The 26493-nt window shown below is 38.0% G+C and overlaps 1 protein-coding gene across 1 annotated transcript in view; it reads right to left on the reverse strand.

The window, feature by feature from the left end:
• The window catches only part of FAM199X (family with sequence similarity 199, X-linked), an 88585-nt gene that overhangs the window by 26337 nt on the left and 35755 nt on the right, over positions 1-26493 (reverse strand). The window contains exons 4-5 of the mRNA XM_053699169.1: positions 22981-23142; positions 21857-22117 (exon numbers count right to left, since the gene is read on the reverse strand). Of these exons, the coding sequence (XP_053555144.1) occupies positions 21857-22117; positions 22981-23142 (423 nt within the window). The remainder of the gene's footprint in view (positions 1-21856; positions 22118-22980; positions 23143-26493) is intronic.

Below are 26493 nucleotides of genomic sequence, written 5' to 3' on the forward strand. Positions count from 1 at the left end.
GGAAGGAGTTTCTCCTCCTGAGACCACGATCCCTGTGCCTTCAGGGAGTTCCAGATTGCACCCCAACCTAGAAGGCTGGCATCTGTTGTTACAATTGTCCAATCTGGCCTGCGAAAGGTCATACCCTTGGACAGGTGGACCCGAGACAACCACCATAGAAGAGAATCTCTGGTCTCTTGATCCAGATTTAGCAGAGGGGACAAATCTGTGTAATCCCCATTCCACTGACTCAGCATGCATAATTGCAGCGGTCTGAGATGTAGGCGCGCAAATGGCACTATGTCCATTGCCGCTACCATTAAGCCGATTACCTCCATACACTGAGCCACCGAAGGGAGTGGAATGAAGAACACTGCAAGCATTTAGAAGTTTTGATAACCTGGACTCCGTCAGGTAAATGTTCATTTCTACAGAATCTATAAGAGTCCCTAAGAAGGAGACTCTTGTGAGTGGGGATAGAGAACTCTTTTCCTAGTTCACTTTCCACCCGTGCGACCTCAGAAATGCCAGAACTATCTCTGTATGAGACTTGGCAGGATGTCGTCTAGATACGGAGCTACCGCTATGCCTCGCGGTCTTAGAACCGCCAGAAGTGAGCCCAGAACCTTTGTAAAGATTCTCGGGGCTGTAGCCAACCCGAAGGGAAGAGCTACAAATTGGTAATGCCTGTCTAGAAAGGCAAACCTTAGAAACCGATGATGGTCTTTGTGAATCGGTATGTGAAGGTAGGCATCCTTTAGGTCCACTGTGGTCATGTACTGACCCTCTTGGATCATGGGTAGGATGGTCCGAATAGTTTCAATTTTGAAAGATGGAACTCTGAGGAATTAGTTTAAGATCTTTAGATCCAAAATTGGTCTGAAGGTTCCCTCTTTTTTGGGAACCACAAACAGATTTGAATAAAAACTCTGTCCTTGTTCCGTCCGCGGAACTGGATGGATCACTCCCATAATTAGGAGGTCTTGCACACAGCGTAGGAATGCCTCTTTCTTTATCTGATTTGCAGATAGCCTTGAAAGATGAAATCTCCCTTGTGGAGGGGAAGCTTTGAAGTCCAGAAGATATCCCTGAGATATGATCTTGAACATCTCTTGCCCATGCCTGGGCGAAGAGAGAAAGTCTGCCCCCTACTAGATCCGTCGCCAGATAGGGGGCCGTTCCTTCATGCTGTCTTAGAGGCAGCAGCAGGCTTTCTGGCCTGCTTGCCTTTGTTCCAGGACTGGTTAGGTTTCCAGGCCTGCTTAGATTGAGCAAAAGTTCCCTCTTGCTTTGAAGCGGAGGAAGTTGATGCTGCACCTGCCTTGAAATTTCGAAAGGCACGAAAATTAGACTGTTTGGCCTTTGCTTTGGCCCTGTCCTGAGGAAGGGTATGACCCTTACCTCCAGTAATGTCAGCAATAATTTCCTTCAAACCAGGCCCGAATAAGGTCTGCCCCTTGAAAGGAATGTTGAGTAATTTAGACTTCGAAGTCACATCAGCTGACCAGGATTTAAGCCATAGCGCCCTACGCGCCTGGATGGCGAATCCGGAATTCTTAGCCGTTAGTTTAGTCAAATGAACAATGGCATCAGAAACAAATGAGTTAGCTAGCTTAAGTGTTCTAAGCTTGTCAATAATTTCAGTCAATGGAGCTGTATGGATGGCCTCAAACCAGAATGCCGTGACAGGCGCTATGCATGCAAGGGGCTGTAAAATAAAACCTTGTTGAATAAACATTTTAAGGTAACCCTCCAATTTTTTATCCATTGGATCTGAAAAAGCACAACTGTCCTCAACCGGGATAGTAGTACGCTTTGCTAAAGTAGAAACTGCTCCCTCCACCTTAGGGAGCGTCTGCCATAAGTCCCGTGTAGTGGCGTCTATTGGAAACATTTTTCTAAATATAGCAAGTGGGGAAAAAAGGCACACCCGGTCTATCCCACTCCTTGCTAATAATTTCTGTAAGCCTTTTAGGTATAGGAAAAACATCAGTACACACCGGCACCGCATAGTATTTATCCAGCCTACACAATTTCTCTGGTACTGCAACTGTGTTACAGTCATTCAGAGCAACTAATACCTCCACAAGCAATACACGGAGGTTCTCAAGCTTAAATTTAAAATTAGAAATCTCTGAATCAGGTTTCCCCGAATCAGAGACGTCACCCACAGACTGAAGCTCTCTGTCCTCATGATCTGCATATTGTGACGCAGTATCAGACATGGCCCTTACAGCATCTGCGCGCTCTGTATTTCTCCTAACCCCAGAGCAATCGCGCTTGCCTCTTAATTCAGGCAACCTGGATAATACCTCTGACAGGGTATTATTCATGATTGCAGCCATGTCCTGCAAGGTAATCGCTATGGGCGTCCTTGATACAATTGGCGCCATATTAGCGTGCATCCCCTGAGCGGGAGGCGAAGGGTCTGACACGTGGGGAGAGTTAGTCGGCATAACTTCCCCCTCGTCAGAATATTTCTTTTATAGTTAAAGACTGATCTTTACTGTTTAAGGTGAAATCAATACATTTAGTACACATTCTCCTATGGGGCTCCACCATGGCTTTCAAACATAATGAACAAGTTGTTTCCTCTGTGTCAGACATGTTTAAACAGACTAGCAATGAGACTAACAAGCTTGGAAAACACTTTAAACAAGTTTACAAGCAATATAAAAAACGTTACTGCACCTTTAAAAACACAAATTTGCGCCAAAATTTGAAATAACAGTGAAAAAAGGCAGTTACACTAACAAAATTTTTACAGTGTATGTAACAAGTTAGCAGAGCATTGCACCCACTTGCAAATGGATGATTAACCCCTTAATACCAAACACAGAATAATAACTGACAAAAAAGTTTTTTTTTTGTTGTTGTTTTTTTTAAATAGTCACAACAACTGCCACAGCTCTACTGTGGCTTGTTACCTCCCTCAAAAACGACTTTGAAGCCTTTTGAGCCCTCCAGAGATATCCTGGATCATGCAGGAAGAAGCTGGATGTCTGTGTCTGTAATTTTTGCTGCACAAAAAAACCCCTCCCACTCATATTACAACAGTGGAAAGTCAGGAAACTGTTACTAGGCAAAATTCAAGCCAGCCATGTGGAAAAAAACTAGGCCCCAATAAGTTTTATCACCAAACATATATAAAAACGATTAAACATGCCAGCAAACGTTTTATATTACATTTTTATAAGAGTATGTATCTCTATTAATAAGCCTGATACCAGTAGCTCTCACTGCATTTAAGGCTTTACTTACATTAGTTCGGTATCAGCAGCATTTAATAGCAAATTCCATCCCTAGAAATATATTAACTGCACATACCTTATTGCAGGAAAACCTGCACGCCATTCCCTCTCTGAAGTTACCTCACTCCTCAGAATATGTGAGAACAGCCATGGATCTTAGTTACTTCTGCTAAGATCATAGAAAACGCAGGCAGATTCTTCTTCTAAATACTGCCTGAGATAAACAGTACACTCTGGTACCATTTAAAAATAACAAACTTTTGATTGAAGAATAAACTAAGTATAAAACACCACACTCCTCTTACGACCTCCATCTTGGTTGAGGCTTGCAAGAGAATGACTGGATATGACAGTTAGGGGAGGAGCTATATAGCAGCTCTGCTGTGGGTGATCCTCTTGCAACTTCCTGTTGGGAAGGAGAATATCCCACAAGTAATGGATGATCCGTGGACTGGATACACTTAACAAGAGAAATCACATTCTCTGTCTGAATCATGAAAGAAAACATTTGGGTTTCATATCCTTTTAGGGCATTTTGAACATTTTTCCTATCGCTCATGCAACATAATTATAAAAGTATATCTCTGGTGAATATCTACCCCAAGAGATTTCTTTAGATAAAATGTCATGAATACTGGTAACAGTTTGGTCTATATCCTTCACTAAAATTAAATCTGATCATATTGCCAGAGCGGAATCATTTTTACTATTTTAATGGGTGCATCACCTGTTGATTTTATAGTTTAGCCAAAAATAAGCTAAAATGCTTAAATTACAATGTTATATTATGCAATTTGTACTCTGGGTAAAAGAAAATGTTAGACTATAACACTACTTTATAATATACACACACATACATGTAGTCTGTTAAGTAATTTTCTCTGTGGGCTTCGCACCCAGGCTTGTCTGGGGTTAACTGCCTGAGTTCCTTAAAGCTGTGCAGCTGTCTGCTGGTGAGCACCTAAGGCTGTGAGTTCTGCAGTCATGGGATGTGCTACCAGTTTGATTTGAGAGTGCAGCCCATTTCCGTGTCTTGTGTATATTTTAGATACACACGCTCAGTATGCATTTTATATAAAAGTGTTAAAAACTGAACATACTCTTCTAGGAGAAAAAGTACATTCCATATTATGCTAAGGATTTTGAGCTGGCATGTTAAAGGGATAGCAAACCCCAAAATTTTATTTTATGATTCAGATAGAACATACAATTTTAAACAACTTTCCAATTTAATTCTATTATCAAGTTTTCGTCATTCTTGAACTACTGTCAGGAAGCTGAAAATATCTATTTAGCCAATCACAAGAGACAAATGTGTGCAGGCACCAATTAGCAGCAGCTCCCACTGGTGTATGATATGTGCGTATTCATTTTTTTAACAAGGGATACTGAGAACGAAGCACATTTGAAAATAGAACTGAATTTAAAAGTGTCTTAAAATGACACGCTCTATCTGAATCATGCAAGTTTAATTTTGACTGTATGATATGTGCGTATTCATTTTTTTAACAAGGGATACTGAGAACGAAGCACATTTGAAAATAGAACTGAATTTAAAAGTGTCTTAAAATGACACGCTCTATCTGAATCATGCAAGTTTAATTTTGACTTTCTTATCCCTTTAAGTGTTATGTATGTGAATGAGGTCAGGACTAATGGTTAAAAGGTATATAGTTATTTTTTACATCTGCATCAGAATTTAAAATTACTGCACTGCAAAGAACATCTGCACTCAAAACAAATGGTTTCAAATAATCTAGAAAATAAATTTTGTTGGGGGGGGGGGGCGTGTCCTGGCAGCATTCTAGAAAGGAAGCACTTCTCATGAGCTCTGGAAGAAGCTTTGATAATCTGCCAGCTATCAAACATTATTAACAGCATCTATACAGGATTCTGAAGGAATATTATTGTCCTACTTTGTGAGGCTCTACTCTACGGCTTAGAATGGTAACTCAGCATTAGGTAAACCCCCTCCCAGGAGACAGTTATTTTGCCACCACTGGACAGTCCGATTTCAATATAATAGACCGCACCATTTTTCTTCTAAATAACACCATAAAGGAGTTGTACACGTACAGCTGGCAGCAATACTTAATGAACAGGTCTGTTACAGTGCTGTTTGATCATTTTGACACACTAACTTTGGAGTATGCTTTTACCAATTGGTCACTCCTCACTTGGCTTTCATTTGTAATAAAACCCACCCAGGTATCACTGTTGCTTGATTATATCCCTACAGAACTTGGTAAAACATAAAATAAGTCTAGGACATTACACTATCAAACAAGGTAAATAGGACTCTGTACCGACAATATGCACAGATCTTGCCCTACAAAAATTAAATTGGGTTTCCCTATGTTAATTACTGTACGACCTATGATTATCTTCCAACACTTCTTAAGAAAGGGACCAGGGGTAGGGTTCACTTCTATTCCTGGTTACTTTAATACTATAAGTGTGTTGGGCTAATATTAGTGACGTTTCTTAGAGCTAGTTAATTCATAGAACTTACTAAAGTTAAAGTTCAAGAGATATTTTAATTAGAGGTTATAAAAAAAATTTAATCTTATTTTTATGCTATAGTTAAATGTTCTTTCAGCACGTAACCTTTTAGTTAACTTAGAGGCAATAAGAGATAAACAACTCCCTTATTTAAAAAAAACTCATGTTTCAAAAAGGGCATGTAATTTTAAACAACTTTCCAATTTACTTTTATCACCAATTTTGCTTTGTTCTCTTGGCCGCCTCTAATCTAAATGCATTTTGATAGTTTTTCACCACTAGAGGGCATTAGTTCACGCGTTTCATATAGATAACATTGAGCTCATGCACGTGAATTTACCATGGAGACAGCTGATTGGCTAAAATGCAAGTCTGTCAAAAGAACTGAAATAAGGGTGCAGTCTGCTGAGGCTTAGATACAAGGTAATTACAGAGGTAAAACGCGTATAATTATAACTGTTGGTTATGCAAAACTAGGGAATTGGTAATTAAGGGATTATCTATCTTTTAAAACAACAAAAATTCTGGTGTTGACTGTCCCTTTAACCCTTTGAGTGCTAATGACGGCTCTGAGCAGTCACAGAGTTTCCCACTATGGTGCTAATGACGGCTCAGAGCCGTCACTAGCACTCTCCCACCTTGAGGGAGATCTGGGGGCTCCCACCCGCTCCTACCCCGGCGATCGTGCCTGTAGAGTGACAGGCATCGCCGGGGCTTCCCGTTTTGCGTGGTGACGTCACGCGATATAACGTGATGGCGTCACCGTGCAACTTTATTTATACTTAATGTTAAGAATAGGAGCAGGAGGGATGCTGCTTAGAAGCCTTTATCTCAGGCATCTAAGCAGCTACAGACCCCCAAGACCCACCATTGGAAAGGTAATCGCTTAACCTTTCCAACAGTGTAAGTCTTGGGGGTCTGAAAAAGAAAAGAAAAAAAAAAAAAAAAGTTAAAAAATCTTGGCACCCAGATGGGAAAGTGCTTAGCACTCAAAGGGTTAAAGGGACATGAAACACAAATTTTTTTCTTCTATGATTTAGAAAGAGCATGCAATTTTAAAACAACTTTCTAATTTAATTCTATTATCTAATTTGCTTAACTCTCTTGCTATTATTTGCAGAAAAGCATATCTAGATAGGCTCAGTTGCTGTTGATTGATTCACATATGTGCAATGCAATTTGATTGATAAAGGATATCTAAAGAATCAAGCAAATTATAATAGAAGTACATTGGAATGTTGTTTAAAATTGTGTTCTCTATCTGAATCATGAAAGAAAAAAATTAGGTTTAATGTCTCTTTAAACTTCTATTTAGAAAAGGGATGCTTTTACATATAAGTATACCTTTTTTTGCCCACTAGATGGCGGTAATACCTAAATAGAAAGTCATTTAGCATTTTATTTTTCCTAACATAATATTATATATCACCTGGTTTAATCTTATATATATTCCCCAACTTTATAGTCCTGATATCACCTTTACTTTAATAAAGTTTTTTTCTTTTTGTTTTTTTATACAAAAGGTGATGTCTACATTTTAATATAATAGATGTAGTAGTTCTGGCATCTAATCCATCATTCTTCATATCTGTTTACATAGTTTTATTTTTGTTTCCTTATATATCTGAAGTATAAATAGTAGACTTAACTTTATATAATCCCTATATAGATGACTACATTTTACTTTAAAAAGGACCCAAAAGGGGTCCAAGTTTGACATTTATTTTTGGCTCAGATTGAATTTCTTGATTTACGTATATATTGCTTGTGTCTGTATGTTCTCAATGAAAAATAAATACATTTTGTTAATAAAATGTGCATTGTTTTGCAATCATGAACCTGCCCATGTTATTCCCTATATACATGCTGTACCTAGTTTTTATGTCTGGTCACTTCTAGTATCAATAATCAATGATAATCAATGATTTTTGATTACATTTCTGAATACCTTGGCTTCTGAATTAAAATTCTGTATTTTTGAACAATTCCATCTCATCAGCGGATCTCTAGTAGGCATGTGCATTCGGCAGTTTAGTTAGCTGCTGAAAGTGGAAAAAGGCGGCCGCTCGTGGAATTCGGCTCTTTTCAGAGACAATTTCTTCTTGTGCTTTCACAAGAATAAACCAAACTACGAAAAGAGCCGAATGCCACAAGCAGCCACTTTTATCTGCATTCAGCAGCTAACTAAACTGCCGAATGCACATGCCTAGTCTCTGGAACATCATGCGTTTTTTTTTGGACTTACAGGGCCTGATGATCACAAAACTCTCCGCTCAGGTGAGATGATTGAAAATGATCTTCCAGCACTGCAAGATCACTGGTGAAACAGAGAATGCTATACCTCTCCAATGGACATTCCCTACATTTCTGTATGTGGAGAGACAAGCCCAGTACCACATAGCACTGCAAGAGAGTTCTGCTGCATTTACACTTTATCTTATGTTAACTTCAAATTAAAATGTTTTTACATTTAAACTTTGCCCTAACTATTTTGTCATTTATTTTGAAAATAGCAGTGTATTTAGGATAGTGATTTTACAAATTCTGATTATGCTTTCACAGTTTCTGTGCAACGTTAAAAAATTAGGATCATACTTTGTATGTTTATGAGTATATTTTACAAATTAGATTGCACTTGACATTTCTTCTATTTAAAATAAAACCGACAACCTGTCAGATTGAGCTTAATTAATTACTTTCTATGGGACAGACAATCAAACATTCTCTAGTCTGGGGAGAAATTATAGTGAAGACTTCACAGGGGCTGAACTCACAGAATTTTCTAAGAAAATAAAGTCCCAGAGATATTACAAATGCCTTTCCATGGGAAAGAGAAGGTAACAGGAGGACACCTGGGCCTGATATAAATGCTCAGTTTGCATCACTTACAAATTAAACTGAAATGTTTAAACTACAATTTACATTGCTTTTGTCAATATTTTAGTATAGATTACTTTTCTTAAAAAAAAACTAAAAAAAAACGTTATTGTGAATTTTACGTAAACTTCAAATGCATTCAAGCCGACAAGATACAATCAGTGAGATCAGCTTGTTTAAAATGCTTACATCATTTCACAAAAACTGTGAGAGAGCTTCAGACATACCCTGGGACCTCCACTGTTCATTCCAGTGAACTGCCCTGTCCCTGCCACTTTTTGAAACGGTCGGTTTTACTTTACAATGGAGCAAATACAAAATGTAATTTGTAAAAGATACACAGAAATATACAAAATTATGATCCTAATTTGTTAAACTCAAACTTTCAAAACATAATCAGAATTTGTAAAATCGCTAGTGTCTTAATCTATTAAAATATAAAAGAAAGTGCAAAACTTAAATGCAATAATACTGAAAGGACCCAATCTGAAGTGTAAAACATAATTTATGTAAGAACTTACCTGATTAATTTCTTACATATTGGCAAGAGTCCATGAGCTAGTGATGTATGGGATATAGAATCCTACCAGGAGGAGCAAAGTTTCCCAAACCTCAAAATGCCTATAAATACACCCCTCACCACACCCACAATTCAGTTTACCAAATAGCCAAGTAGTGGGGTGATAGAAAAAAGGAGTAAAAAGCATCAAAAAAGGAATTGGAAATATAAGTGTGCTTTATACAAAAAAATATATAACCACCATAAAAAGGGTGGGTCTCATGGACTCTTGCCAATATGAAAGAAATTCATTTATCAGGTAAGTTCTTACATAAATTATGTTTTCTTTCATGTAATTGGCAAGAGTCCATGAGCTAGTGACGTATGGAATAGTAATACCCAAGATGAGGAACTCCACAGAAGAGTCACTAAAGAGGGATAAAATTTAAAAAAAGCCATTTTCCGCTGAAAAATTAAATCCACAACCAAAAGAATACGTTTTTCTTATAATTGAAAAGAAAAAAAAAAACTTAAAACATAAGCAGAGGAATCAAACTGAAACAGCTGCCTGAAGAACTTTTCTACCAAAAACTGCTTCCGAAGAGGCAAATACATCAAAACGGAAGAATTTAGTAAATGTATGAAAAGAAGACCAAGTTGCTGCTTTGCAAATCTGATCAACTGAAGCTTCATTCTTAAAAGCCCACAAAGTGGAGACTGATGTAGTAGAATGAGCTGTGATTCTCTGAGGTGGGGCTTGACCCGACTCCAAATAAGCCTTATGAATCAAAAGCTTTAACCAAGATGCCAAGGAAAAGGCAGAAGCTTTCTGACCTTTCCTAGAATCAGAAAGGACAACAAATAGACTAGAAGTCTTCCTGAAATCTTTAGTAGCTTCAACATAATATTTCAAAGCTCTTACAACATCCAAAGAATGAAAGGATCTCTCCAAAGAATTTTTAGGATTAGGACACAAAGAGGGGACAACAATTTCCCTATTAATGTGGTTAGAATTCACAACTTAAGGTAAAAATTTAAACGAAGTCCACAAAACTGCCTTATCTTGATGAAAAATCAGAAAAGGTGACTCACAAGAGCAGATAATTCAGAAACTCTTCTAGCAGAAGAGATAGCCAAAAGAAACAACACTTTCCAAGAAAGTAGTTTAATATCCAAAGAACGCATAGGCTCAAAAAGGAGGAGCCTGTAAAGCTTTCAAGACTAAATCAATCTCTCCTCCTTGGAGTCTTAATTTGATGACAGGCTTGATACGGACCAAAGCCTGAACAAAACAGGTAATATCAGGAAGTTTAGCAATCTCTCTGTGAAATAAAACAGAAAGAGCAAGGAACTTGGAGACAAACCTTTATCCAAACCATCCTGAAGAAACTGTAAAATTCTAGGAATTCTAAAAGAATGCCAGGAGAATTTATGAAAAGAACACCATGAAATATAAGTTTTCCAAACTCGATAATACAACTTCATAGAAACAGATTTAGGAGCCTGTAACATAGTATCAAATCACAGAGTCTTAGAAACCTCTATGACTAAGCGTTCAATTTCCATACCTTCAAATTTAATGATTTGAGATCCTGATGGAAAAACGGTCCTTGAGACAGAAGATCTGGTCTTAAAGGAAGTGGCCAAGGTTGACAACTGGACATCCGGACAAGGTCCGCATACCAGAGCCTGTGAGGCCATGCTCGTGCTACCAGAAAAACAAACGAATGTTCCATGATGATCATGGAGATCACTTTTGGAAGGAGAACTAGAGGCGGAAAGATAGCAGTTCCTTGGTTTTACTAACCTGCTTATAACGCATCCACCGACCTCGCCTGAGGATCCCTGGACAGGTACCTGGGACGTTTCTTGTTCAGATGGGAAGCCATCAGATCCATTTCTGGAAGACCCCACATCTGAAAAATCTGAAAAAACACATCTGGATGGAGTGACCACTCCCCCGGATGTAAAGTCCGGCGGCTGAGATAATCCGCTTCCCAATAGATATGTACCGCAGAAATTAGACAAGAGCTGGATTCCGCCCAAGGAAGTATCCGAGATACTTCTTTCATAGCTAGGGGAGTGCGAGTCACACCCTGATAATTGACATATGCCACAGTTGTGATATTGTCTGTCTGAAAACAAATGAATTGTTCTCTCTTCAACAGAGGCCAAACCTGAAGAGCCCTGAAAATAGCACAGAGTTCTAAAATATTGATTGGAAATCTCGCCTCTTGAGATTTCCAAACCCCTTGTGCTGTCAGAGATCCACAGACAGCTCCCCAACCTGAAAGACTTGCACCTGTTGTGATTACAGTCCAGGTTGGACGAACAAAAGAGGCCCCTTGAACTATACGATGGTGGTCTAACCACCAAGTCAGAGAGAGTCGAACATTGGGATTTAAGGATATTAATTGTGATATCTTTGTATAATCCCTGCGCCATTGTTTCAGCATCCAAAGCTGGAGAGGTCTCATATAGCGTCCGATGCTGCAATCATGAGACCTAAAAATTCCATGCACATAGCCACTGAAGCGAATGATTGAGACTGAAGGTTCCGACAAGCTGAAACCAATTTTAATCGTCTCTTGTCTGTTAGAGACAGAGTCATGGACACTGAATCTATCTGGAAACCTAAAAAGGTGACCCTTGTCTGATGAATCAAGGAACTTTTTGGTAAATTGATCCTCCAACCAGGTCTTTGAAGAAACAACACTAGTTGATGTGTGAGATTCTGCAGAATGTAAAGACTGAGCTAGCACCAAGATATCGTCCAAATAAGGAAACACCGCAATACCCTGTTCTCTGATTGCAGAGAGTAGGGCACCAAGAACCTTTGAAAAAAATTTTTGGAGCTGTCGCTAGACCAAATAGAGTGACAAATTGTTAATGCTTGTCTAGAAAAGAGAATCTCAGAAACAGATAGTGATCTGGATGAATCGGAATATGAAGAATTGCATCCTGTAAGTCTATTGTGGACATATAATGACCTTGCTGAACATAAGGCAGAATAGTCCTTATAGTCACCATTTTGAAAGTTGGCACTCTCACAAAACGGTTCAAAATTTTCAGATCCAGAACGGGCCTGAATGAATTTTCTTTCTTTGGGACAATGAAAAGATTTGAATAAAACCCCAGACCCTGTTGCTGAAACAGAACTGATATAATTACCCCTGAAAGCTCTAGATCTGAAACACACTTCAGAAAAGCCTGAGCCTTCACTGGATTTGCTAAAACGTGTGAGAAAAAAAAAATTATCTTCTCACAGGAGGTCTTACTCTGAATTCTATTTGATACCCTTGACAGACAATGCTCTGAATCCAATGATTTTTGACAGAATGTGCCGCACCATCATGCAGACTTGGGGCTGGCTTTGGTTTCTTAAAGGGCTTGGTTTTATTCCAACATGAAGAAGGCTTCCAATTGGAACCAGATTCCTTAGGGAGAAGGATTTGGTTTCTGTTCCTTATTCTGTCGAAAAGAACAAAAATGATTAGAAGCTTTAGATTTACCTTTAGAATCTTTTATCCTAAGGTAAAAAAACTCCCTTCCCTCCAGTGATAGTTGAAATAATTTAATCCAACTGAGAACCAAATAAATTGTTACCTTGGAAAGAAAGAGATAGTAATCTAGACTTAGATACCATGTCAGCATTCCAATATTTGAGCCACAAAGCTCTTCTAGCTAAAATAGCTAAAGACATAGCTTTAACATCAATTTTGATGATATCAAAAATAGCATCACAGATAAATGTTGAAGCAAGCGAACAATGCTAGAAAAATCAGAATCTGTTTCCTGTTGTGCTAAGCTTTCCAACCAGAAGGTTGATGCAGCTGCAACATCAGCTATGGAAATTGCAGGCCTGAAAAGATAGCCAGAATATAAATAAGCTTTCCTTAGATAAGATTCAAGTTTCCTATCTAAAGGGTCCTTAAAGGAAGTACTATCTTCCATAGGGATAGTAGTACGTTTGGCAAGAGTAGAAATAGCCCCATCAACTTTGGGGATTTTTTCCCTAAACTCCAATCTGGCTGCTGGCAAAGGATACAACTTTTTAAACCTAGAAGAAGGAATAAAAGAAGTACCAGGCCTATTCCATTCCTTTAAAATCATATCAGAAATAGCATCAGGAACTGGAAAAACCTCTGGAGTAACCATAGGAGGTTTATAAAAAGAACTTCAACTTTTACTAGCTTTTATATCAAGAGGACTAGTTTGCTCAATATCCAAAGCAATAAACACTTCTTTCAACAAGGAACGAATATACTCCATCTTAAAGAGGATAAGTAGATTTGTCAGTGTCAATATCTGAGGTAGGATCTTCTAAATCAGATAGATCCTCATCAGAGAAGGATAATTCAGTATGTTGTCGGTCATTTTAAAACTTCTCATAAAGATGATGAATTTTCAAAGACCTTCAACGTTTATTAGAAGGCGGAACGGCAGACAAAGCCTTCTGAATCGCATCAGCAATAAAATCTTTTATATTCACAGGGATATCATGTACATTATATTCACAGGGATATCATGTACATTAGATATTACATTAGATGTTGAAGGAACAACAGGCATTTTACTAGTACTGATGGATACATTCTATGCATGTAAAAGCTCATCATGACAACTGTTACACACTACAGAGATATAATCTCCGCTAACTTACAACAGATACACTTAGCTTTGGTAGAACTGTTATCAGACAGCAGGGTTCTAACAGTGATTTGTGAGACAGGATCAGATTGGGACATCTTGCAAACGTAAGAGAAAAAAAACAACATATAAAGCAAGATTATCAATTTTCTTATATGGCAGTTTCAGGCATGGGAAAAAAATGCAAACAGTATAGCCCTCCGAGCATAGAAAAATGCAAGAGGCACATAAGTGGGGTTTAAATAATAAAATTATTTGGCGCCAAGTACGACGGGCAACGCAAAACAATTTTTTTTGGTGCTAACATTCAGAAATGACGCAACCTTGTGCAAGGAAACCTGGCGTCAACTAAGACGCCGGAAATGGCGAATTTGCGTCACCGAACGTACCTTCACACCAAAAAAATTCTCGCGCCAAGAATGACACAATAAATATCAGCATTTTGCGGCCTCGCAAGCCTAAATTTTGCACGCGAAAATTAATGAAAACAGTCAATTTTGAAGAAGACGACTATACCCCAAGTAAGAAAAAATAAACTTCCTAAATATTTTTTTCCCAATTTTGAAACAGATAATCTGCAAAAGGAAATATACATAAACCTGACTCATGGAAAATATAATTATTTAGAACTTTACATTAATACATAAAGTGCCAAACCATAGATGAGTGTGTCTTTAAGGAAATGAAAACATACTTACCGAAAGACACCCATCCACATATAGAAGATAGCCAAACCAGTACTGAAACAGTTATCAGTAGAGGTAATGGAATATGAGAGTATATCGTCTATCTGAAAAGGGAGGCAGGAGATTAATCTCTACGACCGATAGAGAACCTATGAAAAGATTTCCTGCGAGGAAAACCATAGAATTCAATAGGTGATACTCCCTTCACATCCCTCTGACATTCACTGTACTCAGAGGAATCAGGCTTCAAAATGCTGAGAAGTGCATATCACAGAAGAAAATCAAGCACAAACTTACTTCACCACCTCCATTGTGGGTGTGGTTCGGGGTGTATTTATAGGCATTTTGAGGTTTGGGAAACAAAGTGTAACCAAAACTCTTATATCATGCAGTGCTGTATTGCACTGGGCTTGTCTCTCCACATACAGAAATGAGAGAGATCTTTCAGTGATGGGAGTTCCGCCATTTTTTCTTTTGAGCATTCAGCGAGTTCAGCCCCAGTGAATTCTGTACTACAATTTCTCTCCAAGCTGGGGAATTATTTGACCATCAAGCCCATAATCTCTCTGCATTTACACACCTGTAATACTGGTGCACCAGGAAGTTGTAATCTTTAGGCCATCAATACAGAGAGGCTGCTTTACAAGATAACTTTTATGCTGGTTTTGTGAAAAACCTTTTTAATTTCAATGTGACTATTTAAAACATTTGGAAACAAAGTCTTGTATTTACTATCACTAGGATACACATATATATATATATATATATATATATATATATATATATATATGTGTGTGTGTGTGTGTGTGTGTGTGTGTGTGTGTGTGTGTGTGTGTGTGTGTGTGTGTGTGTGTGTGTGTGTGTGTGTGTGTGTGTGTGTGTGTGTGTGTGTGTGTGTGTGTGTGTGTGTGTGTGTGTGTGTGTGTGTGTGTGTGTGTGTGTGTGTGTGTGTGTGTGTGTGTGTGTGTGTGTGTGTGTGTGTGTGTGTGTGTGTATATATATTTATATATATATATATATATATATATATATATATATATATATGTGTAATTCACAACCTTAGGTAAAAATATAAAAGAAGTTCGCAGCACCGCCTTATCCTGATGAAAAATCAGAAAAGGAGACTCACAAGAAAGAGCAGATAATTCAGAAACTCTTCTAGCAGAAGAGATGGCCAAAAGAAACAAAAAACTTTCCAAGAAAGTAATTTAATGTCCAATGAATGCATAGGTTTAAACGGAGGAGCTTGAAGAGCCCCCAGAACCAAATTCAAACTCCAAGGAGGAGAAATTGACTTAATGACAGGTTTTATACGAACCAAAGCTTGTACAAAACAATGAATATCAGGAAGATTAGCAATCTTTCTGTGAAAAAGAACAGAAAGAGCAGAGATTTGTCCTTTCAAGGAACTTGCAGACAAACCTTTATCCAAACCATCCTGAAGAAACTGTAAAATTCTCGGAATTCTAAAAGAATGCCAGGAAAAATGATGAGAAAGACACCAAGAAATGTAAGTCTTCCAGACTCTATAATATATCTTCCTAGATACAGATTTACGAGCCTGTAACATAGTATTAATCACAGAGTCAGAGAAACCTCTTTGACTAAGAATCAAGCGTTCAATCTCCATACCTTTAAATTTAAGGATTTGAGATCCTGATGGAAAAAAGGACCTTGCGACAGAAGGTCTGGTCTTAACGGAAGAGTCCACGGTTGGCAAGAGGCCATCCGGACAAGATCCGCATACCAAAACCTGTGAGGCCATGCTGGAGCCACCAGCAGAACAAACGAGCATTCCTTCAGAATCTTGGAGATTACTCTTGGAAGAAGAACTAGAGGCGGAAAGATATAGGCAGGATGATACTTCCAAGGAAGTGACAATGCATCCACTGCTTCCGCTTGAGGATCCCTGGATCTGGACAGATACCTGGGAAGTTTCTTGTTTAGATGAGAAGCCATCAGATCTATTTCTGGAAGTCCCCACATTTGAACAATCTGAAGAAATACCTCTGGGTGAAGAGACCATTCGCCCGGATGTAACGTTTGGCGACTGAGATAATCCGCTTCCCAATTGTCTATACCTGGGATATGAACCGCAGAAACTAGACAGGAGCTGGATTCTGCCCATACCAGTATCCGAGATACTTCTTTCATAGCCAGAGGACTGTGAGTCCCTCCTTGATGATTGATGTATGCCACAGTTGTGACATTGTCTGTCTGAAAACAAATGAACGATTCTCTCTTTAGAAGAGGCCATGACTGAAGAGCTCTGAAAATTGCACGGAGTTCCAAAATATTGATTGGTAATCTCACATCCTGAGATTCCCAAACCCCTTGTGCTGTCAGAGACCCCCAAACAGCTCCCCAACCTGTCAGACTTGCATCTGTTGAAATTACAGACCAGGTCGGAAGAACAAAAGAAGCCCCCTGAACTAAACGATGGTGATCTGTCCACCACGTCAGAGAGTGTCGTAAAATCGGTTTTAAAGATATTACTTGAGATATCTTTGTGTAATCCCTGCACCACTGGTTCAGCATACAGAGCTGAAGAGGTCGCATGTGAAAACGAGCAAAGGGGATCGCGTCCGATGCAGCAGTCATAAGACCTAGAATTTCCATGAATAAGGCTACCGAAGGGAATGATTGTGATTGAAGGTTTCGACAAGCTGTAATCAATTTTAGACGTCTCTTATCTGTCAGAGACAGAGTCATGGACGCTGAATCTATCTGGAAACCTAAAAAGGTTACCCTTGTCTGAGGAATCAATGAACTTTTCGGAAAATTGATCCTCCAACCATGATCTTGAACAAACAACACAAGTCGACTCGTATGAGATTCTGCTAAATGTGAAGACTGAGCAAGTACCAAGATATCGTCCAAATAAGGAAATACCACAATACCCTGTTCTATGATTACAGACAGAAGGGCACCGAGAACCTTTGTAAAAATTATTGGAGCTGTTGCTAGGCCAAACGGCAGAGCCACAAACTGGTAATGCTTGTCTAGGAAAGAGAATCTCAGAAACGGATAGTGATCTGGATGAATCGGAATATGCAGATATGCATCCTGTAAATCTATTGTGGACATATAATGCCCTTGCTGAACAAAAGGCAGGATAGTCCTTATAGTTACCATTTTGAATGTTGGTATCCTTACAGAACGATTCAATATTTTTAGATCCAGAACTGGTCTGAAGGAATTCTCCTTCTTTGGTACAATGAAGAGATTTGAATAAAACCCCAGCCCCTGTTCCAGAACTGGAACTGGCATAATTACTCCAGCCAACTCTAGATCTGAAACACATTTCAGAAATGCTTGAGCCTTCGCTGGATTTACTGGGACACGGGAAAGAAAAAATCTCTTTGCAGGAGGCCTTATCTTGAAGCCAATTCTGTACCCTTCTGAAACAATGTTTTGAATCCAAAGATTGTGAATTGAATTGATCCAAATTTCTTTGAAAAATCATAATCTGCCCCCTACCAGCTGGGCTGGACTGAGGGCCGCACTTTCATGTGGACTTGGGAGCTGGCTTTGGTTTTCTAAAAGGCTTGGATTTATTCCAGACTGGAGATGGTTTCCAAACTGATACCGCTCCTGTGGGTGAAGGATCAGGCTTTTGTTCCTTATTGTGACGAAAGGAACGAAAACGATTATTAGATCTAAATTTACCTTTAGATTTTTTATCCTGTGGTAAAAAAGTTCCTTTCCCTCCAGTAACAGTTGAGATAATAGAATCCAACTGAGAACCAAATAATTTATTACCCTGGAAAGAAAGGGAAAGCAAAGTTGACTTAGAAGACATATCAGCATTCCAAGTTTTAAGCCATAAAGCTCTTCTAGCTAAAATAGCTAGAGACATATACCTGACATCAACCCTAATGATATCAAAGATAGCATCACAAATAAAATTATTAGCATGTTGAAGAAGATTAACAATGCTATGAGAATTATGATCTGTTACTTGTTGCTCTAAAGCTTATAACTAAAAAGTTGAAGCTGCAGCAACATCCGCTAAAGATATAGCAGGTCTAAGAAGATTACCTGAACATAAGTAAGCTTTTCTTAGAAAGGATTTAATCTTCCTATCTAAAGGATCCTTAAAGGAAGTACTATCTGCCGTAGGAATAGTAGTACGTTTAGCAAGAGTAGAGACAGCCCCATCAACTTTAGGGATTTTGTCCCAAAATTCTAATCTGTCAGATGGCACAGGATATAATTGCTTAAAACGTTTAGAAGGAGTAAATGAATTACCCAAATTATTCCATTCCCTGGAGATTACTTCAGAAATAGCATCAGGGATAGGAAAAACTTCTGGAATAACTACAGGAGATTTAAAAACCTTATTTAAACGTTTAGATTTAGTATCAAGAGGACCAGAATCATCTATTTCTAAAGCAATTAAGACTTCTTTAAGTAAAGAACGAATAAATTCCATTTTGAATAAATATGAAGATTTATCAGCATCAGCCTCTGAGACAGAATTCTCTGAACCAGAGGAACCATTATCAGAATCAGAATGATGATGTTCATTTAAAAATTCATCTGAAAAATGTGAAGTTTTAAAAGACCTTTTACGTTTACTAGAAGGAGGAATAACAGACATAGCCTTCTTAATGGATTTAGAAACAAAATCTCTTATGTTAACAGGAACACTCTGAGTATTAGATGTTGATGGAACAGCAACAGGTAATGTAACATTACTAAAGGTAATATTATCTGCATTAACAAGTTTGTCATGACATTCATTACAAACAAAAGCTGGAGGAATAGATACCACAAGTTAACAGCAGATACACTTAACTTTGGTAGATCCAGCACCAGGCAGCGTTTTTCCAGAAGTATCTTCTGACTCAGTGTCAATCTGGGACATCTTGCAATATGTAATAGAAAAAACAACATATAAAGCAAAATTGATCAAATTCCTTAAATGACAGTTTCAGGAATGGGAAAAAATGCCAGTGAACAAGCTTCTAGCAACCAGAAGCAATAAATAATGAGACTTAAATAATGTGGAGACAATAGTGACGCCGTATCCGGAACGCCGACACTTTTGGCGCAAAAAAAAACGTCAAAAAATGACGCAACTTCCGGCGACACGTATGACGCCGGAAACAGAAAAAAAATTTTGCGCCAAAAAAGTCAGCGCCAAAAATGACGCAATAAAATGAAGCATTTTCAGCCCCCGCGAGCCTAACAGCCCACAGGGAAAAAAAGTCAAATTTTAAGGTAAGAAAAAAATTGATTGATTCATATGCATTATCCCAAATATGAAACTGACTGTCTGAAATAAGGAACGTTGAACATCCTGAGTCAAGGCAAATAAATGTTTGAATACATATATTTAGAACTTTATATAAAAGTGCCCAACCATAGCTTAGAGTGTCACAGAAAATAAGACTTACTTACCCCAGGACACTCATCTACATGTAGTAGAAAGCCAAACCAGTACTGAAACGAGAATCAGTAGAGGTAATGGTATATATAAGAGTATATTGTCGATCTGAAAAGGGAGGTAAGAGATGAATCTCTACGACCGATAACAGAGAACCTATGAAATAGACCCCGTAGAAGGAGATCATTGAATTCAAATAGGCAATACTCTCCTCACATCCCTCTGACATTCACTGCACTTTGAGAGGAAAACCGGGCTCCAACCTGCTGTGAAGCGCATATCAACGTAGAATCTAGCACAAACTTACTTCACCACCTCCATAGGAGGCAAAGTTTGTAAAACTGATTTGTGGGTGTGGTGAGGGGTGTATTTATAGGCATTTTGAGGTTTGGGAAACTTTGCCCCTCCTGGTGGGAATGCATATCCCATAAGTCACTAGCTCATGGACTCTTGCTAATTACATGAAAGAAATATATATATATATATATATATATATACACACACAAAACACGGAAGGGGACTGCACTCTCATACTGGACCGGGTACACATCCCATGACCTTGCAACATGCTCAGCCCTGGGTGCTCACCAGCACTCACAGGAAGCTGTGCTGTCCCCAGAGTCACAGGCAGTTAACCCCAGACAGGTCTGGGTGCAAGAACCATAGGGAAAATTACAAAACAAATTAATACAACACAGAGAAACCTTTCCATTTTTGCTTTTAAATCTTAGCTGAGAGCTTGTGAGTGAGTGCTGGACTTTCTCTGTGTGATAGATTTTTTATATAGATATAGATAGATCTCTCTATATTATTTATATATATATATATATATATATATATATATATATATATATATATATATATATATATATATATATATATATATATATATATATATATATATCTATATCTATATCTATATCTATATCTACACACATACATACATATATATATATATATATATAAAAATAAATAAGTATCTCAATAGGACACAACGTCTGATACATGGAAATTGAAACACAAGCCTGAGATCCTGTCGACATAAAAATTGGAAGCACCTGGTGTCTATTTCAGATTCTACCTATATATATATATATATATATATATATATATATATATATATATATATATATATATATATATATATATATATATATATATATATATATATATATATATATATATATATACACACATACATACATACATACATACACACACACACGTATACACATACATACACGCGTATACACATACATACACACACATAAAACCCCAAAAAATTATTTCATGATTCAGATACAGGATACAATTTTAAACAACTTTCCAATTTACTTCTATTATATCATTTGCTTCATTCTCTTGGTATACTTCATTGAAGAAGCTGCAATGCACTATTGGAAGTTAGTTGAAAGCCAATGACAAAAGCATATGCGCAGCCACCAATTAGCAACTTCTAAGCCTACCTAGGTCTACTTTTTAACAAAGGATATAAAGAACAAAACAAATAATAGAAATAAATTGGAAAGTTATTTAACCCTTTCGTGTCAGGGTTAAAGTGCCTACATCGGAACAACTGTTCCGATCGCGAGATTTCAATTATTGGATCGCATCAAGTCCTGACAGCACAGAAGGCTTCAGGACAGCTGTTGGCTATGACGTTCTATTCCGTCATAACGGCTTTAAAGCCCAGCCTAATTATGATGGAATAGAACGGCAGAACGGCTTTAAAAGGTTAAAAATGGCATGCTCTATCTGCATCATGAAAGAAAATAAATTGGGGTTTCATGTCCCTTTAAGCTAACTCCCCTGCTCAAGTGGTATTTATTTATTTTCCATGATCAGTAGCGACTGCTATGCTGGGGTAAACAAAGTACCAGGTTTCAAGGAAAAAAAAAAAAAAAAAAAACCAGCAGCAATTGAAAAGTTATTATAAAATGAGAAACAACAGTTTACATACAATGCCCAGCTGCTGCCCCTCCCTGAAGCTAGAAAACAGACACACACGTGCAGTCATTACCTTTGAGTCTCGAATCCTCTCTGCAGCACTTGCAGATAAATTACTGTCACTGTGAGTTCGGCTCATGTTGGCACTGGAATTAGATGCAGAGTTGCCGCCACTTGAGCCACTACTACTGGCTGTGCTGACCATGCTGGCACTGCTGCTGCTCACACTGGCTCCACTTAACCCGCTGGTACTGGCCCCGCTGTAATTGGTTCTCTTCCAGCCATCCCGTGTTGAGCGCTGTCGTGGGCTATGCTCCTTAATATAGCTTCTAACCTGTGGAGATATGAATAAAAAAGTAGTAGGGCTACATTAACACCCAAGCTAAGGGCTGGTTAAAAGGGACATCAAATATTGTGAGATTGTAACCTACTTTACAATATAAATTTCATGATTTAATTTTTGTCACCTTTGCCTGTAATTTAATTAAAAGAACTGTAGGTTTTCCAACTCTGAGAAGTGGAAGCACAGTGCAGACATCACAAGATTAAGTGTTACATAGCCGTCCCTGACTGGTCCTCAGAGATGTTAAGAAAAAAAAAAAATAACCTAAGATTTTCTAACAAAATAACAGTATTGAGCCTAGTCTAATGCAGTAACAAGTTTGGATTAGCTCAGAAGGCAAGTGGTGGTGGGGGGGGGGGGGGGAGTTTAAGCACTGAAAAACAATTGCAGCAAACAAGTTAATATATTCAGAAAGTGTTCATACACTTGCTCAAGGTTAGTTTTCTACACGGCTCTTGAAAAGTATTTTAATTACAAGCCTGCTAAAACAAACATTTAACATTGCTAGAACACAGACGGTGAGGCAGCTATCGCACAACTCGCCAATCAACGGCTAGAAGCTGCGACACGTGTGCCTCCAGGACATTACCTGTGTGTGTAACCTCTTAGTGGAGGTTAAACACAGAGCTAGAATTCAGTAATGAAAAAAGGACGTGCTCTAAGGGATCAACTAAAGTCAATATGGTTTAGAATGGCCATTTAAAGTCAACTAATACAGTTAATACTTCATGTTATCTGAGGGGGAATTGCTAATTTTACATCATATTGAAAAGAGAGAAATAAATATAACATATAATTTGTTCTTTATCGTATAAAACATACAAGAATTCTGAAGCTTGTTTTTAAGAACCAACCTGTTTGAGTTTTTCATCAGTGAGACAGTTCAGCTCGATAATAAACTCGCTGTCTGTGGGAGATATCTGAGCTGTAGGGTCAATAATCTTTATTATGTCAAGTTGTTCTCGAAGTCCCATCTCAGTACTGACTTTCCGGCTGAGATATTCAATATATTCGACCTGAGAGCGGGGGGAGGAGGGAAACGCAAAAAAAAGATTAATAAAACGGATTTCTAGAATAATATACATTATAAACCTAAATTAAGCAATAAACTTTAGAAAACAATGCATTTAAAAAATAAAAAAAAAACATCTTTACAGCAGTTTAAGAAAATGTAATTTAAATACAATTTAGAATCTGTGAATAGGCTTCATCTGCCTACAAAGTTCTATGCACAAATATTGTGGTTTAAAAGTTTGATATCTAACGCATCTACATTACAGAGGTAGATGAATCGCTCCTGCTCACTGCAGCTAAATTCCAGCATCCTCAATTTAAAAAGGGACTACTAGAACGCAAGGAACCAATCAAGACAAAAAAACAAGCAGCAGTGAACACATTCACAAAAATAGCCAAAACGTAAAGGCTTTTTTATGTCAACCCCTGAAAGGGACATGAAAACCAAAAATTTCTGTGATAATTCAGATAGAGCATGCGATTTCTTTCATGTAATTGGCAAGAGTCCATGAGCTAGTGACATATGGGATATACAATCCTACCAGGAAGGGCAAAGTTTCCCAACCCTCAAAATGCCTATAAATATACCCATCACCACACCCACAATTAAGTTTTACACCTATGGAGGTGGAGAAGCAAGTTCGTGCTTGATTTCTATGATTTTGTCTATAAGCACTTCTAAGTATTTTGAAGCCCAATTCCTCTCAGAGTACAGTGTTTGTCAGAGGGATGTGATGGGAGTATCTCCTATTGATGTTATGGTTTGCCTCACGGGAAATCTTTTCAAAGGTTCTCTGTTATCGGTCGTAGAGATTCATCTCCTACCTCCCTTTTCAGATCGACGATATACTCTTATATACCATTACCTCTACTGATACTTTTTCAGTACTTGTTTGGCTATCTGCTATATGTGGATGGGTGTCTTTCGGAAAGTATGTTTTTTCTTATTTAAGACACTAGCAGCTATGGTTTGGCGCTTTATGTATTAATATAAAGTTTTAAATACATGTATTTTACTTTTATTTGCCATGAGTCAGGTCTATGTATATTTCCTTTTACAGACTGTCAGTTTCAGTTTGGGAAGCATGTTTAGGAAGTAATTTGTCTTACCTGGGGTATAGTCCTTTTTTCAAATTGACAGTTTTTTCTTTTGTGGGGAAAATTTGGCTCGCGAGGGCGCAACATGCGGTTATTTACTGAGTCATTCTTGGCGCGATAATTTTTTGGGCCCGAAGGTATGTCTTTGATGACGGAAGTTTGTTTTTTCCGGCGTCTTAGTTGACGCCAGGTTTTCCTTGCACGAGGCAGCGTCTGTTATGACGCGAGTTGCATCATTTCCGGATGTTGTTGGCGCCAAAAAAATAAAAAATTCAACTTCCTTTTGCATTGTGCGTCATACTTGGCGCCAAAAAAAATAGTTTATTCTTCACCCCACTTCCTATATGCCTCTTGCCTTCTATGTACTCAGAGGGCCATGGTGTTTGCATTTTTTCCCATTCCTGAAACTGCCATATAAGGAAATTGTAAATTTTGCTTTAATGTTTTTTATTTTACATTTTGCAAGATGTCTCAGTCTGATCCTGTCTCAGAAGCAACTGTTAGAACTCTGCTGCCTGATCACAGTTCTACCAAAGCTAAGTGTATCTGTTGTAAGTTATACAAGGAAGAGAAAAAGAGGCGCCAAAACATTAAACAGTATCGTAGGTCTAAACAGGTGAGATTCCCACACGTAATCGCTCCACCCCTGTTGTAAATTAGCTGAGATTATATCTAGAGATGTAATATATATAACAGTTTACATGATAAGCTTTTGCACGCAGAAAATGTTTCCATCAGTACTAGTACAATTTCTGTTGTTCCTTCAACATCTAATGTACGATATCCCTGTTGATATGAAAAATTATATTGCTGATGCGATACAGAAGGCTTTGTCTGCTATTCCACCTTCTAATAAACGTAAAATGTCTTTTAAAACTTCTCCTAAATTTGATGAAATTTCCGACAACATACTGAAATATCCTCCTCTGATGAGGATCTCTCTGATTAAGAAGATCCTACCTTAGACATTGAAACTGACAAATCTACTTATCTTTTCAAAATGGAGTATATTTGTTCCTTATTGAAAGAAGTGTTGGTTACTTTGAATATTGAGGAGTCTAGTCCTCTTGATAATAAAACTAGTAAACATTTAAATTCTGTTTATAAACCTCCTGTGGTTACTCCTGAGGTTTTTCCAGTTTCTGGTGATATTTCTGATGTGATTGCTAAGGAATGGATTAAGCCTGGTACTTCTTTCATTCCTTCTTCTAGGTTTAAAAAGTTGTACCCTCTGCCAGCGGCTAGATTAGAGTTTTGGGGAAAAAGTCCCCAAAGTTAATGGGGCTATTTCTACTCTTGCCAAACGTACTACTATTTCTATGGAAGACAGTACTTCTTTTAAAGATCCTTTAGATAGGAAACTTGAATCTTATATAAGGAAAGCTTATTTATTTCTGGCCATCTTCTTAGGCCTGCCATTGCTATGGCTGATGATGTGGCTGCATCAACCTTTTGGTTGGATAGCTTAGCGCAAAAGGAAACGGATCCTGATTTGTCTAGCATTGTTCGTTTGCATCAACATGCTAATCATTTTCTCTGTGATGCTATTTTTGATATCATCAAACTTGATGTTAAATCTTTATCTTTAGCTATTTTAGCTAGAAGAGCTTTATCGCTCAAATATTGGAATACTGACAAGGTATCTAAGTCTAGATTACTATCTCTTTCTTTCCAAGGTAAAAATGTATTTGGTTCTCAGTTGGATTCAATTATTTCAACTATCACTGGAGGGAAGGGAGTTTTTTTGCTCAGGATAAAAGAAGGGTAAATCTAAAGCTTTTAATCGTTTTCGTTCTTTTCAACAGAACAAGGAACAGAAAACCAATCCTTCCCCTAAAGACTCTGGTTCCAATTGGAAACCTTCATCAAGTTGGAATAAGTCCAAGCCTTTTAAGAAACCAAAGCCAGCCCCCAAGTCTGCATGACGGTGCAGCCCTCGATCCAGTTCAGCTGGTGGTGGGCAGATTGAAATTATTCCAAGACATTTTGGCAGATTCTGTTCAAAATCAGTGGATTCAGAGTATTGTATCTCAAGGGTATCGAATAGGATCACAGTAAGACCTCCTGTGAGAGGATTCTCTCTCTATCACGTTCCAGCAAATCCGGTAAAGGCTCAGGCTTTTCTGAAGTGTGTTTCAGATCTAGAGCTTTCAGGGGTAATAATACCAGTTCCGTTACAGGAACAGGGTCTGGTGTTTTATTCGAATATATTCATTGTCCCGAAGAAAGAAAATTCATTCAGGCCAGTTCTGGAT

This window comes from Bombina bombina, chromosome 1 (genome assembly GCF_027579735.1).
Source record: "Bombina bombina isolate aBomBom1 chromosome 1, aBomBom1.pri, whole genome shotgun sequence".
In the NCBI taxonomy this organism is placed as follows: Eukaryota; Metazoa; Chordata; class Amphibia; order Anura; family Bombinatoridae; genus Bombina; species Bombina bombina.